The 19,973-nt window shown below is 40.8% G+C and overlaps 1 protein-coding gene across 1 annotated transcript in view; it reads right to left on the bottom strand.

The window, feature by feature from the left end:
* Window positions 1-19,973, bottom strand: part of PDGFRL (platelet derived growth factor receptor like) — a 54,114-nt gene that overhangs the window by 11,057 nt on the left and 23,084 nt on the right. Inside the window, exon 3 of the mRNA XM_035004156.1 lies at window positions 61-212. Coding sequence (XP_034860047.1) covers window positions 61-212 — 152 coding nt within the window. The remainder of the gene's footprint in view (window positions 1-60; window positions 213-19,973) is intronic.

Raw genomic sequence — 19,973 nt, 5'->3', positions numbered from 1 at the left:
GAACTCCGGGCCAAGTCCGGAATTCTGAAGGCTCCCACCAACACCCCCCAAACAGTTTACCTGTGAAAACGATGTAGGTGGAGCCTGATCTGGTCTCGTCCCTCCTGCAGACGTGGCCGTGGCAGAACTGCCCCCAGCAGCTGAACTCGCCCGTGTCGGCCGCCGTGGAGTTGACAAGGGTCAGCTGGCCGTAGCGCTCCTGCTGCTTCAGGCTGCAACGCAAGCAGAGCCCGCTCACACCGGCCCGGGGCGGGCAGCCCGCGCTCCCGGCCCCGCCAGCCCCGCGCGGACGTCCCTGGCGGCCCCCGGCAGACGGCGCAAACTACTGCACGCCCGCTGGCGGCAGAAGGGCTTGTAGGGGAGGGGAGTCGTCAGGGAGGGAAGCTGCTTCTAAAAAGGAAGCAATGATGACAAGTATGTTTTATAACTAGAGGGCATTCGGGAGTTGCCCGCAGTAACATCCCTGGTGCGTTGGCCCCACAACCACAGAAACTCCGTCAAAAAGCCTCGGGCAGGTGTTTTGCTTTCAGCTTTTGCTTCTAATGAGTTCATTTAAGCAGCATTCAAGGGGCGCCTGGGTGGCTCAGTCGGTTAGGCGGCTGCCTTCAGCTCAGGTCATGATCCCGGGGTCCCAGGATCGAGCGCTCCCTCCACCCCTGCCGGGCTCCCCACTCAGCGGGGGTCTGCTTCTTCCTGTGACCCTCCTCCTGCTTGCGCCCCCCCCTCGCTCTCAAATAAATCAATAAAATCTTTAAAATAAATAAACAGCAGTCAACATGAATGAAAGCACCCAGTACTATCCTGGATGCAAAATCTCTTGGATCAACAAGGATAAATCTCCGAAGATAAGCTTGGAATCACTAAGATGCCACATTATTATAATAAAAATAAACACTTTCCTCCCGGGGAAAAAATGCGTGGTAGCTACGATGCCGAGCCCCAGTTACACAGCCTACGTCTGGTACAGTATTTAGAACTTTGGGGCATTTAACTTTTCCTCTGGCCTCGCTTTTGTTTTCTCATTTTGTAGCTCTTGTATTTTTGTCTTCTTGCATGTGAATATATTTGCAAACTGCTTCAGTTCCTTCTGCAATGAGGAGAGACATAAATATTAGCACTGAACACTATCATTAGCTGATTGTAATGGTAATGAATTGTATCGCATTGTGACAGGAGTCCAGATGTATCATCAATGCAACAGCTGTTCCCCCGTGGCTTGTGAGCCTCCGCATGTGGGGAATGCCAGAATAAATGGTTTTAATCTGAGGATGCATCTCAGATATCCAAATGGCTCACCCCTCTGAGAGCCACATACTTTTGATGTAGTTGAGATTCTCCTGTTGTATTTTGCAGCAACATCGGTGGGGTCACCCTGTTAAATTTAGCACACAACAAAATGTCTGGTTGGTTGGTCCTAAACGCAGCCCTGTTCTGGTTCATCACTGAATAGCTGCTTTGCCCACCAGTTCTGCCAAGAGGTGCCTCCGAACTCCCACTCCATCAACTGCCTCCTTTCAACTGAACGGAAATCTCTCCTCCTTCAGGAAGCTTTTAATTAGAATCAACTCTCGCTTTCTCCTAGTGACGTAATTAGCTCCTTTGGTCTCTACCCCTCAGATACCCATGGCTTCCTGTTATTGCAATGGATGGTACAAACTTTGGAGGGCAGGGACTGGGCCATACTTGCTTTATATTCCCTAAGCAATAAATCTGGGCAGAGTACACAGTAGAGATTTCCTAGAAATGAGTGCAGTGAAATGGAATCCACAGGATTGGAACAGGAAAGAATCTTAAAAACGCATCCATCCAGTGATGTATGGAAAAAAGAAAAAAAAAGAAGAAAAAAAAAAAGCATCCAGCTCCCAGTACTGCAGAATGAAGAAACTGAGTCTCAGAGAGAACTGACTTTCCTGAGACCCACAGCTGGGGGACATGGAGTCAAAAAGTTAAGTCAATTAAGTATATATGGAATAGCCACTCATTAGATAAGCAAATGCATGCAAAGCTCTGCATGCCACACCAGGTTCATTGTATTATTCTAATTATAGCTTAATTACATATAATTGCAGACTAGTAGTAATTATTGTGAAAACCACTACAACAATGACAAACAATACATGCCCAATATTGGAGACAGCACAGCAAATAAAAGAGTGGACCTCAAAGATACTACAATCCAGGTAAGGGGTCAAGACTAATGTACAGGGGCACCTGGGTGGCTCAGATGGTTGAGCCTCTGCCTTCGGCTGGGGTCATGATCTCCAGGTCCTGGGATGGAGCCTGGCATCCCATATCTGGCTCCCAGCTCAGCAGGAAGTCTGCTTCTCCCTCTCCCCCTGCTTGTGCTCTGTCTCTCTCTGTCTCTCTCTCTCAAATGAATAAATAAAATCTTTTATAAAAAAGACTAATGTACATGAAAGGATCAGAGACTAACTGAAAGGGTATTCACAACAAGACCAGTAGGAATTCTGAAAAGGGGTTCATCCCTGTGGGTTGAAGAGGCTGAAGGCAGCTTTGAGGAGGAAGTGAGACAAGCTGGCCTTTTAAACGTGGGGGTGGGCGAGGCAGGGGAGTGAGCTCACTTGCTCAGGAAATCACAGCCCCAGGAGGGCTGGGACCCACACAGTCTGCTCATTTTACTGCACTGCCGTAGCCTGAGTACCCAGTGGGTGGAAGGCACTCACTACTGATTGAGGGATTTAATACATTCATCACAGAGGCGATAGAGGGAGGGGGTTGGGAGTCATGGGGCATAGAGTTGAGAATGGACAGCAGGTTTGGAGATGGAATGTGACAGCCCACCTTAGCCAGGGCAAGAGTGAGGAGAACAGGCATGGGAGAGGCAGGAGGAAGAGGGGGAGGCTGAGAGCCTGTCACTGTGGTGAACAGCCAGGCAAGTGCTGGGCCAGGCTGGCTGTTGGCAGGGGAACGGAAGTAAATTCAAGGCCTGTTTTCTTGGGGGACATATATGACCGACTGGGTATAAGAGGTGGAAGAAAGAGAGAGGTCAGTCATGACCACTTCATTTGTATTTCTATGTGTCAGAAAGAACGGAGCTTTAACCAACTGAGATGGAATCACTGAGAAGAGAAAGGAGATTAGGGTAGGCAAAATTGGAGATTTTGAATTTGTGATGAAGTGTGGGTCACTGAAGTGTGGATGTCAGTTGGATGTGGCAGTTGGAAACACAAGCTGGAGCACAGAAGAGATGAAACAGCACTAGATTTGTATTTGGGGGGGTGATGGTGCCTGGCTGGCTCAGTCGTTAAGCATCTGCCTTCAGCTCAGGTCATGATCCCAGGGTCCTGGGATTGAGCCCCACATCGGGCTTCCTGCTCTGTGGGGGACCTGCTTCTCCCTCTCTCTCTGCCTGCCGCTCCCCCTGCTTGTGCTCTCTCTCTTTCAAATAAATAAGTAAGTCTTCAAAAAAAAATGATTTGTATTTGGGGGAGTCATCTACAGAAGAGTAAGAGGTGAAGCTAAGAGAAAGAATGAACTTAAGAGAAAACATAGAAAAGAGAAGATTGAGGACAAAATCTAGAGCCAAACTGGGGCCCCAACAGGAAAAGAAAATGTGGATAGAAGAGAGAAGAACCAGCAAAGTATCATCAAGGAGAAGGATTCAAGAAATGGATGCTTGAAAGCATCAGATGCCTTTAAGAGAGATTCATGACCACAGACACACACACACACACACACACACATTTCATGGGGCAGAATGAAAGTTTTTGTCAATGACCAAAAAGGTAATTTCAGTTGTGAGGATACAGCTGGCTTTCAGCAGATAAAAAATGGAAAGGTGGAGAGAAAATGGAGGTCGATGTCATCCTAGGTGAACCAAAATATCTGACCACATTCCCTATAGAGCTCAGAACGGGGATACAAAATCAGTATGAAATCAATAAATGTCTTGAGCACCCTCTGTGGACCCAACATTTGCTAGCACTGTAGTGACAGAAAGTATAAGATGCCATTCCTACCAGGAAAGTAATTGGGCACATAAAAATTTAGCACTTGGGAATAACCCTACCACCATGAAATCTGCATGCTGTATCTTTAGCAGGATTGGGGGTGGAAGGAAGGAAATGCACTGGAAAACATTTCTGGATTTTTCCACCCCCTCTTGTATGCAAACAATATAAAACAGGAAACAAATTATTTAGCAGGATTACAGTTTAAATGCCTGGATTTAAAATGTCCATTTTTTCTAATGGTTTCACATAGTCCAAGCAGCAAGCTACCCAAAGTGGTGGACTATGACCTAAGGCTTCTGGGGACAGAGTCTGCACAAAGAAAGGGAAACAAGGATTCACTGAGCCCTGGAAAGAACTGCGAGACACCTCACATAAGGACTCTCCCCTTCTCTTATAACCACTTAACAAATCCCCAGGAATGGAATAGTGGATGGTGTAAAGTTTGGAACAAAAAGAGGTGCCCAAAAATTATATTTAAGACAAGCAGAATTTACCCTAATTGGAAGCAGCTCTGAATATCCCAGCACATCTTAGCCTAGGTCTTTCTCTTCCATACCTGGCCCACAGTGAGCTCGATGTTGGACAAGTCCAAGTTTCAAAGAGTGTTTAAAATTTAGGGCTGTGGGGGGACTGGGTGGCTCAGTCAGTTAAGCGACTGCCTTTGGCTCAGGTCATGATCCCGGGGTCCTGGGATGGAGCCCTGCATCTGGCTCCCTGCTCGGTGGGGCGTCTGCTTCTCCCTCTGCCCCTCCCCCTGTTCCTGCGCTTGCTCTCTCTCAAGTAAATAAATAAAATCTTCAAAAAATACAAGTTAGGACTGTGTGTATGCCTTCCGTTAGGGTCCCACGGCCTTTACAAACAGTCCATTCCCATCAATGGAGGCTTGAAACTTCCAGCATGTTGCCCAGCTTACTCTCTTCTGGGTGGGGGGCGGGTAAGGCCATGTCATGGGACAGAGAAGAGGAGGCTGACAGCTCTCAAAGTTAGGGACAACTGTGGATCTCACCTGGGGCAGTGACCAGGTAACGATGGGGGGGTTCATGCTCCTAACCTTTCCCTAGCCTTGACAAGCCAATGGCAGGAGGTAAACCCTGGATTACAAAATATTAGTTATCAGTCCCATAAATGTTTAATAAGTGCAAATTAAATGGGAGGTTCCAAAGTGGAGAATAAGGGACACAATGTTATCTAAATAGCTTCCTGCTCTCAAGTTCCCCCTATACAAAATGCCATGGAAGTCCAAGGAGGGTAACCAGGAAAAGCTTCGGGCCTGAGAGAGTTTTGGGAGCAAAGAAGGATTTCAACATACACAAAGTAGCAGGCCTGCATTCTAAGGGAAGGAGATCCCCTGAAAAGAGACAAAAGGCACTTTGGTCCATGGCAAAGAGATGTTTGACTGGAACATGGGCAGACAGAGGTCTGTGGTGACAGGCAGCAGTCCCATGAGGCATAAGATCATGGACTTTGTAGCCATACTGATTGGATTCAAATCCCACCTCCACCAAGACCTTCAGACTTCTTACCTGGAGCTCATGCCTTCCAGAGTCTGGCCACATCTACTTCTTCAGACTTAACAATAGCTAACATTTAGGAGTACGAGGCATTGCACTAAGCCCTTTGAATAAGTTCAAGACTTAGAACACTTACACAGAGTAAGTGCTTAATACATTTTGGATAGTGCTGTTATGATGGTCCTCCAGTTCTCATGACCAATTAGGATGGAGGTATATTTTTCCTCTTTTACTGATGAGGACACTGAAACTTAGAGAAGTATCTTGTCCACTGTTTTCCAACTGGGAACAGTAGAGCTTCTAATCCTAGGGTCACAAAGACTCAGCTTACAAATGTTTGTAAATGAAAAGGGCATGGATTTCTATCCTGCTGAAATAAAATGAACCGAAGGAATTTTGACTAAGAGATGGTACCTCTACTAGATTGCAAATCCTATTAAATATGGACACACACATACCCCCCAAACAAAAACATGGAAGATCTGGTTAAATTAGCTGAGTAATATTCATGATACCCCATTTTCTATTTACATGGCTAATTAACAGTTCAGTGAGTAATTGAAGGGAACAAGGGCAGGAAAACAACCAGTTATTAAACATCTACTATATAATGGACAGCACCCAAAGCACACATTACTTTTTCTCAATCCCATGAGGTGATGATCAAACTAATAATAATAACTAAAACTTAGGTAGTGCTTAATATGTGTTAAGCCCTGTTTTAAGCCCTTTATAGATTTTGACTGATTTCATTCATCCTCATAAAAGCTTTGTGAAGTAGGTGCTATTATCCTCCCCAAGTTGTAGGTGAGCAAATTTTGGCCGAAGAGGCTAGATAACTTTCCCAAGTAAGTGTTGGAACCACAGGAGAAGAATTTGAAGGTTAGTTTAAATAATGTTCCCAGAGCCACTCAACCATCAGAACCCAGATGTTCTGCATTGGAGACCATGTTGCCCCTATTGACATAAAACAGAAGTATAAGGAATAAGGGAAAAAGATGCAATCCAAAATCTTCCTCATTCAACATTCACTTCAAAAATTAATTATTTAGCTTCTACCACATGCAAGGAACTATGCCAAGCATCAAAGGAGATAAAGATTCATGCTTGTTCATATTTCAAGTGTTTGTACAGGGCCTTGTGTTTAAGCTTCTTTTTAAGAATGTGTCAGAAAATAATTGCTCCATGATATTCTGGGAATGGAGCCACATCAACAAAATACAAACCCTGGGAAACAGACAGCTGGTAAAACATATCCGAGTTTCACAGTTTATGATTTTTTTTAAAAAAAGATGATGAAAAGAAATATGTATGAGAATCTAGTAGAGAACCAAATATGCAAAATGAGGAACAAAGTGAATACGGTTTCAATATCAAAACCTAAGCAGAAATATCCCTCCCTCCTTTCTTCTCTTTCCTTCCTTCCCTCTCTTCTTTTTTGTCCCTCCCTTCCCCCTCTCTCCCCACCTCCCTCCCTGCCCCCCTCTCTCTTCCACCTCCCTCCCTCTCTTTCTTTCTTCCTCCCCCCTCTCCCCTCCCTCCCTCCATCCCTCCCTCTGTATGTTTGAGAACTATCCAAGGACTTACTCAAAACCCTTGCAATGTAACTACCATATTTCTATGCTAACAACAGATTATGTTAATTTACGTGAATAGGAGTCAAGACTTTCTACTACAATGACTTATGCCAGATTCTTCTATATTTTTAAAAAAGAAGTAATAGGAGTTGTGTGCTGAGAGGAGACACAAAATGAGGAGACAGAGGAAAGTAATCAAGTTGACAGAGGAGGAAAATCTGAGCTCACCTCCTCTCAGCACACAACAAAACTACAACAACATATAGAACAACTATCTCTGGGAACAACTTGAAGATTAGCAGAGCAGCTCCAAAACAACTATAGATATAAACAAAAAGCCACACTGAGATAGGCAGAAGGGTCGAAGTCATGTTCTAGTCAGGACCCACACCCCTGACACAGTGAGGAAGTACCCCCTGAGGAGTGAGGGGTTCAAGCTCCACATCAGGAAGCCCAGCCGTGGGCACCTGAAATAGGAAGACAAGCCCCAATAATGTCTTGCTTTGAAAACCAGCAACGCTTAATTCCAAGAAAGCCAGAGACTATAGGAAACCCAAACTCCATTTTTAAAGGCCTTGCGCACAAATTACTCCCCCTGAGACCTGGCACAGAGGCAGCAGTTTGAAAAGTGCCTGGGTCATGTGTGAGAGAAATTTAGTGACTAATTTTAGTGCAAGGACTGGAGGGGCAGGGATCTGTAGGAACTTTATCTAGAAAGGGAAGTGCTGGTAGGTATCATTTTACTCTCCCTCTATCTACCTGGCCCAGCACTGGTGGGTGCCATTTCTGACACATGCCATCTACCTTGCTAGCACCACTCACCCCACCTCCACATTCCCCCTGTGGACCCACCTGACCAGCAGATGCCCCACCAAAGTGGCTGCCACTCTGCCCTACCCAGGAGGTGGGCTTGGCTAGGACTGGTACACCCCAATGTGACTTCCAGTATGCCCTGCCACATTTGGTGAGCAACCTTGGCATGGACCATCACCCCTCAAAGTGAATCACATCCTGAGAAGGGGGATCCTGCCACACACACCAATGCAACCACGCACACTAGCATAATTACAAATCACAGCTGGTCCTCATAGCTAGCCAAACCAGGGGCCATCCCTGCTCACCAGCAGCCCTGCAGTAGCTATAACCCAACCATAAGAAGGTGCATACAGACCACACGGGACATCCCTGGAGTGCCTGGTTCTGGTGACCCTGGGGGGATTGCTCTTCTGGGCTCAGAGGACACCTACTACATAAGGCCACTCCTTCAAGACTGAGACATGGGTGATCTACCTAATACAGAGAGTCAGACAAAATGAGGAGACAGAGGAATATGACAAAGTCTTAGAAAAAGAACTAAATGAAGGAGAGATAAGCAATCTACACAATAAGGAGTTCAAAGCAATGGTCATAAAGTTGCTAACCGAACCCAGAAAAATAATGGATGAACACAGTGAGAACTTCAACAAAGAGAAATAAAATATTAAAAAGAATTCATCAGAGCTGAAATTTAAAAAAATACACTAGAGAGAATTAACATCAGATTAGAGGGTGCAGAAGAACAAATCAGTGATCTGGAAGACAGGGCAGTGGAAATCATCCAAGTGGAACAGAAAAAAATTTATTTTAATAAAGATAGGTTTTTTTTAAAGATTTTATTTATTTATTTGAGAGAGAGAGTGAGTATGAGAGAGAGAGGGAGCACACAAATGGGGTGGGGGGAGAGGGAGAAGCAGACTCCCCGCTGATCAGAGAGCCCAACGCGGGGCTCAATCCCAGGACCCTGAGATCATGACCTGAGCCAAAGGCAGACACTTAACCAACGGAGCCATCCAGGGGCCCCTTAATAAGGATAGTTTAAAAGACGTCTAGACAACATTAAGCATAAAACATTCACATTATACAGTTCCCAGAAGAAGAGAGAGAAAGGGACAGAAAACTTATGCAAAGAAATAATAGCTGAAAACTTCCCCAACCTGGGAAAGGAAACAGACATCCAGGTCCAGGAAGCAGAAAGAGCCCCAAAGAAGATGAACCAATGAGGTCCACACCAAAAAGTTAAATATAAAGAGAGAATCTTGAAAGCAGCAGCAAAAAAGCAACTAATTACAACCAAGTTACATACATCAGCTGATTTTTCAGTAGAAACTTTTCAGGCCAGAAGAAAAGGACATATATTCAGAGTGCTGAAGAAAAAGCCTACAATCAAGAAACTCTTTCTACCCAGGTTATAATTCAAAATTGGAGGAGAGGTAAAGAGTTCCCCAGACCAACAAAAGTTAAAGGAGTTCATTACCACTAAATGGGTTTTACAAGAAATGTTAAAAGGATTCCTTTAAGCAGAAAAGAAAATGTCACAGCTAGAAGAAAATTATAAAAGAAAAAATACCAATGATAAAAGTAAATGTACAGTAAATGTAGTGGATCAAGCACTTATAACGTTAGTATGAGGGTTAAAAGACAAAAGTAGTAAAATCAACTATACCTACAATAATTAGTTAAGGAGTATACAAAATAAAAATATGTAAAATATGATGTCAAAAACATAAAATACGGTAAGGGAGAATAAAATTTAATGCTTTTAGAATGCGTTCAAACTTAAGTGACTTAGACTACTATATACATAGATTGTTATATACAAACCTCATGATAACCACAAACCAAAAATCTGTAACAGATTAAAAGAGAGAGAGAGAAAGGAAACCAAACATATCACTAATTAAAATAATCAAAACACAAGGGAAGAGACCAAGGAAAAAAAAGGAACAGAGAAGAACTACAAAACAGCCAGAAAAAAATGGCAATAAACATATACCTATAAATAATTACTTTAAATGTTATTGTACTAAATGCTCCAATCAAAAGACATAGGGTGAGTGAATGTATAAAAAAAACACCAAGACCCATATATGTGCTACCTACAAGAGACTCATTTCAAATCTAAAAACACATACCGACTGAAAATGAAGAGATTTAAAAAAGACATCCCATGAAAATTGAAATGAAAAGAAAGTTGGCATAGCAATATTTATATCAGACTTTAAAACAAAGACTATAACAAGAGACATAAAAGGGCATTATATAATGATAAATGGATCACTCCAAGAGGATGTAACGATTGTAAATATCTATGCACCCAACATAGGAGCACCTGAACATAAAAAGAAAATATTAACAGGCATAAAGAGAGAAAGTGACAATAATACAATAATATTAAATCACTTTAACATTCCATTTACATCAATGGATAGATTATCCAGACAGAACATCAATGAAACATTAGACTACATAAACTTCATAGATACATACAGAACATTTCATCAAAAACAGCAGAATGCACATTTTTTCATGTGCACAGGGAACATTCTCCAAATCCGATGACATGTTATGGAACAAAACAATTATCAATAAATTTAAGATTGAAATCATATCAAGCATCTCTTCCAACCACAACAATCTGAAACTAGAAATTTTCACAAGAATAAAACTCTGGGAAAAAATACAAATGAGGCTAAACAACATGCTACTAAATAATCTGGGTCAATGAAGAAATCAAAGAGGAGATTTAAAAATACCTTGAGAAAAATGAAAATGGCAACACAATGTTCCATAATCAATGGGACACAGCAAAAGCAGTTCTAAGGGGGCAGTTTATAGTGATACAGACTACCTCAAGAAACAAGAAAGATCTCAAATAAACTATCTAACCATACATTTAAAGTAACGAGAAAAAGCATAAAACCCAAAGTAGTAAAAGGAAGAAATAACAAAAGAACAAAAATAAATAAAATATACACTTAAAATAATGGAAAAGATCAATGAAACTAAGAGCTGTTCTTTGGAAAAAGGAAACAAAATTGATAAACCTTTGCCAGACTCATCAAGAAAAAAAAAGAGAGAGGACCCAAATAAAATCAAAAATGAAAAAGGAGAGGTTAAAACTGACACTACAGAAATACAAAGGATTAAAAGAGGCTGCTATGAACAATTATACACCAACAACTTGAATAATCTAGAAGAAAGGAATAAATTCCTAGAAATATATAGTCTTCTAAGACTGAATCAGGAAGAAATAAAATATCTGAACAGAATGATTACTAGTAATAAAATTAAATCTGTAAAACAAAAACTTCCCAACAAAGTCTAGGATCAGACAGCTTCACAGGTGAATTCTACCAAACATTTAAAGAAGAGTTAACAGTATATTTCTCAAACTATTCCAGAAAAATGGAAGAAGAAGGAATGCTTCCAAATTCATTCTACAAGTCCAGCATTACCCTGAAAACAAAACCAGACAAAGACACTATAAAAATAAAACTATAGGCCAATATCCCTGATGAACACAGATGCAAAAATCCTCAAGAAAGTATCAGCAAGCCAAATTCAAATATACCTTAAAAGAATAATACAATAATTCCACCTATAGGAATAAATCACAGCTACCTATCTGCTTACTGCAGCAATGACTCAGATAGGAAAAGTGAGAAATAACCTGAAATCCTAACAATAGGGATTTAGTTAAACATATTATGGTATTATAGGCATAACACAGAAAAACACTCATGATATGTTAGGGAAAAAATTAATCATAAAACAGTTTATACATGTTGATATAAATATTTTACCTATAAAAATAAAACTGGAACCTTAAACCTAAAGGGGCTAGGAAAAAGAACAAAGTACAAAGCCTGTAGAAAGAAGTAAATAAAAGATCACAACAGAAATAAATGAAATAAAGATTAACAAACAATAGAACAGATCAATGAAACTAGGAGCTGGTTTTTTGAAAGGATCAACAAAATTGATAAACATTCAGACAGACTCATCAAGAAAAAAAAAGACAGAACTCAAATAAAATCAGAAATGAAAGAAATAACAACCAACACACCAGAAATACAAAGGATTATAAGAGAGTTATGAAAAATTATATGCCAACAAATTGGACAACCTAGAAAAAATGGATAAACTCCTAGAAACATATAACTTTCCAAAACTAAATTGGAAAGAAATAGAAAATTTGAACAGACCAGTCACAAGCAAAGAAATTGAATCAGTAATCAAAAAACTAACAAACAAAAGTCCAGGACCAGAGATCTTCACAGCTGAATTCTACCTAACATTTAAAGAGATCATACCTATTCATCTCAAATTATTTCAAAAAATACAAGAGAAAGGAGAGCTTCCAAATTCATTCTATGAGGCCAGCATTACCCTAATACCAAAACAAGGCAATGACACTACAAAAAAAGAAAATCAAAGGCAAATATCTCTGATGAACATCAGTGCAAAAATCCTCAATAAAATATTAGCAAGCCAATCCAACAACATATTTAAAAAAATCATTCACCATGATCAAATGGGATTTATTCCCTGGATGCAAGGATGGTTCAATATATGCAAATCAATTCAACCTGATACATCACACCAATAAAAGAAAGGATAAAAAAACTTGATCATCTCAATAGATTCAGAAAAAGCATCTGACAAAGTATAACGTCCATTCATGATAAAAACTCTTGTAACAAAGTAGGTTTAGAGGGAACATATCTCAACATAATAAAAGCCATATATGACATCACACAACTAATATACTGAATGGTGAAAAACTGAGAACTTTTCCTCTAAGATCAGGAATAAGACCAGGATGTCCACTCTCACCACTTTCATTCAACATAGTACTTGAAATGCTAGCCACAGGAATCAGATGAGAAAAATAAATAAAAAGCATCCAAATTGGTAAGGGAGAATTAAAACTTTCACTATTTTGCAGATGACATGATTTTATATATAGAAAACCCTAAAGGCTCAACAACAACAACAACAACAAAAACCATACTAGAATTGATAAATAAATTCAGTAAAGCCACAGGATAGAAAATTAATACACAGAAATCTGTTGCATTTCTCTACACTAATAATAAAGCTGCAGAAAGAGAAATTAAGAAAATAATCCTATCTATAATTCCACCAAAAATAATAAAAAACCTAGGAATAAACTTAACCAAGGAGGTGAGAGACCTGTACTTACAAAATTATAGAACACTGATGAAAGAAATCAAAGATGGGACAAACAAATGGAAAGATATTCCATGCTCACGAATTGAAAGAACCAATATTGTTAAATGTCCATATTATCCAAAGCAATCTACAGATTTAATGCAATCTCTATCAGAATAGCAACAGCATTTTTCACAGAACTAGAATAAATAATCCTAAAATTTATATGGAACCATAAAAGACTCCAAACAGCCAAAGCAATCTTGAGAAAGAAGAACAAAGCTGGAGGTATCACAATCCCAGATTTCAAGATACTATATAGTTGTAATAATCAAAACAGTACGGTACTGGCACAAAAATAGACATATCGGTCTTTGGAACAGAACAGAGAGCCCACAAATAAGCCTACATTTACATGGTCAATTAATCTATGACAAAGGAGGCAAGAATATCCAATGGGTAAAAGAAATTCTCTTCAACAAATGGTGCTGGAAAAACTGGATAGCTACATGCAAAGGAATGAAGCCGAACCACTTTCTTAAACTATACACAAAACTAAACTCAAAATGGATTAAAGACCTAAATATGAGACCTGAAACCATCAAACTCCTAGAAGAAAACATAGGCAGTTATTTCATTGATATCAGTCATAAAAACATTTCTCTAGATAGGTGTCCTCAGGAAACAAGCAAAAATAAACTATTGGGACTACACCAAAAGAACCACCAACAAAACTAGGCAAACTACTGAACAAGAGAAGATATTTGCAAACGACATATCTGATAGGGGATAGATCCAAAATATATAAAGACCTTATACAACTCAACTCCAAAAAACCAAACAACCTAAAAAATGGGCAGATGACCTAACTAGACATTTTTCCAGGGAAGACATACAGACGGCCAACAGACACATGAAAAGATGTTCAGCATCACTAACCATCAGGGAGACACAAGTCAAAACCACAATGAGGAATCACCTCACACCAGTAAGAATGGCTAGAATCAAAAAGACAAGAAATAACAAGTGCTGGTGAGGATGTGGAGGGAAAGGAACCCTCATAAAGTGCTGGTGGGAAGGCAAATTGGTGTAGCCATTGTGGAAAACAGTATGGAGATTCCTCAAAAAATTAAAAATAGAATTACCATACCATCCAGTAATTTCACTACTGGGTATTTGCCCAAAGGGGGAAAAAAAACCATTAATTCAAAAAGATGTATGCATCCCTATGTTTATTGCAGCATTATTTACAATAGCCAAGATATGGAAGCAACCCAAGTGTTTTATCAAGAAATGAATGGATAAAGGAGATGTGGTATATATACAATCGAATATTACTCAGCTATAAAAAAAGAATGTGATCTTGCCATTTGCAACAATACTGATGGACCTAGAGGATATAATAATGCTAAGTGAAATAAGTCAGAGAAGGACAAATACTAGATGATTTCACTCATATGTGGAATTTAAGACATAAAACAAATGAAAAATGAAAAAAGAGACAAACAAAAAACAGATTCTTAAATACAGAGAAGAAACTGCTGGTTGCCAGGTAGGTGGGGGATGGGTAAAAGAGTGAAGGGGATTAAGAATACACTTACCGTGATGAGCACTGATTAACATACAGAACCGGTGAATGATTACATTATACACCTGAAACTAATATAACATGTTAATTATACTCTAATAAAAATAAAAGTGAAGCTGGAAGATTCTATGCTATAGTGTTAACAGTGTATCCTGGGACTTTTAATAACCTCTTCTTTTTACTTATCTATAATTTCTAACTTTCTAAATTATATAAGCGTGAACTATTTTATAATAACAAAATCAGAACTGTAACAAAATCAAAGCAACTTAAACCTCTTACAAAACTTTAGAACAGATACTCTATAAATGTGTGATCAGTGGTTGGCTCATTTGTAGTTTAAAAATCTGGAGGTGAGGTTTTTTTTGTTTTGTTTTGTTTTTATCATGTTGCCTTTCTAGCCTGTGGATTCCAAAAGGCAGGAGCCGTAGAAATTTATTTGGAGACCCCCAAAATCCAGTATATTATTTTGCTCTGATTTAAAAAATTACTGCCAGTTGGAATGCAAAAATGACTGAGGGCAGAGTGACTTTGTTCTCAAATCTGCTTTATTCCTCTTGTGCAGGTATTAGTGTCCAGGCTATGCCACCTCCCTGGAGCTTATACCTGGCTTCCCAGGCTCCTGGATCTCATTCAGCCTCCCCTCGCACCTGGTTCCCACTCTTGGCTTTGCTATTTTTTTCTAATGGCGCCACAACTCCATCTGTCACCCAGACCGAATCTTGGTATCAACGACTCTCCATGTTGTTTCCATTCCCTACCTTTTATCAACCAATTGATCCTTCTAGTAAAATGTCTCCTCTGGCCCCTTCAGATGCACTACAAAACTGTCAGATATACTTTCCTAAAAACCATTTTATTATTACCTCCAGCTTTACAGTTAACAGCAGCCCCCAGAGCAAAGCGAGTCAAGTGCGGTCATCTTGGCTTGGTATTCAAGTCTCCCAACACCTCCATCATTTACCCACCTCTCCACACAACCAAACTCCTCACCTACCCCCCACACACTCGATTCTTTCCATCCCAGTCTTCCAGCCATCCCTTTCCCACTGAAAGCCTCTCTTATTTGCCATCTGGCCTAAACCTGGTTAATTCTTCAGAGTTGTATTCTTAGAAAGGTCATTTATGTTCAGTGGCATTTGTAAAATGGTGATATTAATAAGCAACAGGCCCAAAATAGAGTCACTTAGGTTAAGTCCCACCAAGACTTTATACCTAAACGAACTGTAATTTCAGCCTCTTCTAGGAGTGGAATTTTCAACCGATCAATCTGGAATTTCCTGATCGGCACTAATGAGGTCATCTGTATGATAAGAACTCCTGCCATTCCCCCTAAGGAAAGGTGGCCATGCTTGAAACAATCCTTTCTCTTCTTTTGCTAATAATGTCCTTGTCCCCACCCCCCTCATTTCTGCTTATAAAAGCCTTCCATTTTGTACAACTCCTGGGAGCCTCTTCTGTTTGTTACATGAGATGCTACCTGATTCGTGGATCTTTGAACAATTAGATCTTTAAATTTACTTGGTTAAATTTTTGTTCTTTAACAGATTTAGTGGCAGCAGTAGGACTGACAAAGACTTCTGTTGCAGGATTTCTTTCCCTTTAGCACCCACAGTTCTTGGTCACGTCACTTCAAAGAATGAAGAGGTAAGCCAGACGAAGAGTGGTGGGCAGCAAAGCAAATTTAAAGCAGAGTTTATTGAGCAATAGTACAATGCTTCCAAAGAGGGAGGGGACCCGAGAGGGTTGCCAATTTGGCATTTAAATCTAGGGGTTTTTATGGGCTCTTTGGTGTGGAATGTTCTAATCTGATTAACTCTCCAGGTACCTGTCACCCAGTCAGGGTTTTGTCCATGAGCTCTCTACCTATCAGGTAGTTGTTCATGTGGGAAAGGGTGGAGGGCTCCTTCCAGGGTGGTTTTGCCTAGCCTCTGGAATCAAGACAGCATGGCCACCACTGCCCTAAGGCCACCAGATCAAGCTCTTTGTTTAAATATCCCACTGGCTGTTGAGCTGGCCCCCTGGGCCTGGATTAGGACACCCAAGGCCACTCGCTTCCTTTCTGTCACAAGTTGTAAGTCTTCCCAGTAGGAAGACTTAAAGCTAGGACACCGAGTAAAGCCTGGAGTAACAGGATGAGCTCTTTTTCCTTCTAAGGGTAGTTTTCCTTAGGATGGGGCCCCTTGTCCCTGCCTACCTTTCTCCCGACTATCCTTCATTACTTCTAGCAGCTTTGGGGACACAAGATACACAGGTGTGGCAGCCACAAACACTTTGAATTGTCTTTCTCACCCTTTCTGAAGGCTACGGGTAAGTTCCTCTTGGTTCTGAGCTCCCCTCACTTTGCGTCCAGCTCCTGGTCTAACTGGCTTTCCACAGTTCTCTATAGAGCCCTTGGTTCTATTCCGAGATTCCACACTGAGCACTGCTGGGGGCAGCTGCAGTTCCCCATTTGTTTGGAATCAGTCCACAGTCCCCATTTTTAGATTCTGCTGGTTCAATCCTTCCCCCCATCCCCAGACTCCATATAGGGAACTGTTGGTGGTTATCAGCCACCGGTAGACTAGGTCCAACCTAAAAACTGGACTGGGCCTAGGAACTGTGCTTTCAGTTGGACTGGGTCCAATTTAAAAACCAAACTGGGTCCAGGATTGGGTCCAGTTTGGTCAGAACTGAATCCTGTGGGAGGCCTCAGTGAATATTACATAAAGGCTAGCTGCTAATGGAAATCTCAGGAGTCAAAAAAGCTGCAAACATTGGTAAGCATGGGTCCAGCATTTAAAGGTTGTTAGAGCACATGTACCTCAAGAAGACTCTTGTGATGGACTCTTAGGTCCTCTTAGGTGTGTGTGTGGCTCTGGGAAACTCTAAAAGAAATGGAATCCTTCAAAGAGTTGAGCGTGCCACCCTCCGGTACACCTATGATTTTATGTTTAAGAACTATCATCCTGGAAGCTACAGTTATCTAGCAAAATGGCAAATTTTTACTAAAAATAACTTAGACTTGCAGTAGCCTTTATGAGGAACATTTCAACTAGACATGATTGCTTATTTAAGAAATGTACTTAACAGCAGGGGATCCCAAGTTGAACAAACAGAACAGGATGCCTACTTTAATTGGTATGCCTCCAAAAGTCTTCAAGATCCCAAAATAACTTCATTAAAAGACCCATTACTAAAGGCTAATGAAAAATTAAAGACACAAGAGGTACCTAAAGCAAAAGATGATAGGATGGATGTGACTCCCACTTACTCTCATCTTTTTTTTTTTTTTTACCTGAGTACTCACATTTAACTAATTCTCTATCTGAACTGCCTTTTCACTCTGAAGAGACTATTAGACAGTTACCTTTTAAAATAAAACTACTTGAGGTTGTAGACAAACCTCCTCAGGTATCCTTTGTTCCTTGGTCAAAGACTGAATTAAGGGCCATAGTTGAGTTTTCTAAGCCTAAGGAGGAATTCCAAAAGTTTTTTGAAGAATTTAGAGGCATTATTGGGGCCTGTGTCCTCCGGGTGCCAGATCTTTATCAGCTTGTATACACGTAGGTAGGACCTGGGAACACCCAAGAGGGATGCAGGAAGCAAGATGGCAAAACCCTGAGGATAATACCTGACATCCTCAATCTTTAACAACTTGGCAACCAGAAAAACCTCAAAAAATACCAACAGAACTTTTACAAGCCATTCCTAGAATCTTCCCTGCCTTCACTGAGTGGTCTAATATCCAGACGTGCAAACAAAAAAAGATAAATCTGTGGCATACTTTAAAACCCATTTGGAAGTCTTTTTTCTATGCCATTCAGGGTTCCATACAATAAATAAGTTCACCCAGCCTGCGCTAAAATGAGAGCAAATAGGAGGCCACCCACCTGATTGAACTCATGTCTCAGCAAAGCATTTTTTTATTTTTGTAAGTAGGCTCCACACGTAGTGTGAAGCCCAACATGAGGCTTGAATTCAGGACCTGGAGATCAAGAGTCGGTTGCCCAACCTACCAAGCTACCCAGGCACCTCTAAACTAAGCATTTTGAAAGGACCCTGGATCAAGGTTGCATGCAAAAAATCCCTACAACCACAACAGCAGCTCCAAGCCCAGAGACCCAGAACAATACCTGCTAGGGGTCCATCAAAACACTGGTCCAAAGATTGATGCCTCCACTAGGATCAGCTGGGAGGAACACTGAAAAAGAGGCTGTTCTTAAAGGTCATATGCAAATTCTTATTTGAATGCCCTTATACCTACTTCTAAAGGAGGGTTCCCATATAGAACCTCCCACAATTTATGGGACTCTCAAGAATTTGTCAGTAAACTATTACTATGGTAATTCCCTTAAACAACCATGGGGAAACTAAAATTAAAACTAACGGGAAAACTTGCCAAATTTTAGTTGATACTGGAGCTATGCTTTCTACTTTAAACCCTATCCTCATAGGAGAACAAATCCCTCAGAGTAAAAAAGGGGTTTCCATAGTGCAGATATCTCATAAAGCTCAGAGAGAATTTTTATCTCAACCAGTACAGATGACTCTGGGACCTTCGACTGAAAAACATTCCTTTTTCCTATGTGATACAACCCCGCCAGCCTATTAGGTAGAGATCTTTCTAAATTAAAAGGGTTAATAAATTTTATGGCCAATGATGACCTCACCTTAGAATTTCCTGACCAACCTGATCTTTTATGTTCTCTACATTCTGTCTTTGTCATGAAAGAGGAAGAATTACAACAAAAGTCCTCTAATTGATTTGAGGTGCTCAAAAATCTGTGGGCTACTTCTAATATGGACACCGGAAGAATAAAAAGTGCAGAATCTCTAAATACTCAGATAAAATTAGACCTCTTCCGAAAGTATCTCAATATCCATTAAAGCCTGAGGCCATACAAGGCCTCACACCCATAGAGGACACTTAATCACCCAGGGGCTAATCATACCCTGTACGAGTCACTGCGATAGGCAGATCTTGCCTCATAGGCAGGGATGGTAATTTGTCTAGGATTTGGGAGCCATTGATAAGATAGTTACTCTCCCAATAGTTCCAAACCTGGACACCCTGCTGTCCCAAGTTCCACCAGACTTGAAATGCTTCACTATTGCAGACTTCTGTGAAGTCTTTTTCAGCATCCCTGCAGACACCAAGAGCTAGTATCTCTTTGCCTTTACTTGGAACAATAGACAATCTACCTGGACAGTCATGCCTCGAGAGTTCGGTGACGCCCTTTCTTACTTTCTCAAGTTCTTAGCCAAGATGTAAGTCCCTTCCAGTTCCCTGGGAAATTGACCCTTGCAGAATATGGAGATGACCTTTTGCCTTGCTCAGTTACCAAAG

The sequence above is a fragment of the Mirounga leonina genome, unplaced genomic scaffold (genome assembly GCF_011800145.1).
Source record: "Mirounga leonina isolate KUSES-001 unplaced genomic scaffold, KU_Mleo_1.0 Mir_128, whole genome shotgun sequence".
In the NCBI taxonomy this organism is placed as follows: Eukaryota; Metazoa; Chordata; class Mammalia; order Carnivora; family Phocidae; genus Mirounga; species Mirounga leonina.
The sequence above is the reverse complement of the archived record's forward strand: the minus strand, read 5'-3'. Positions and strand labels throughout refer to the sequence as shown.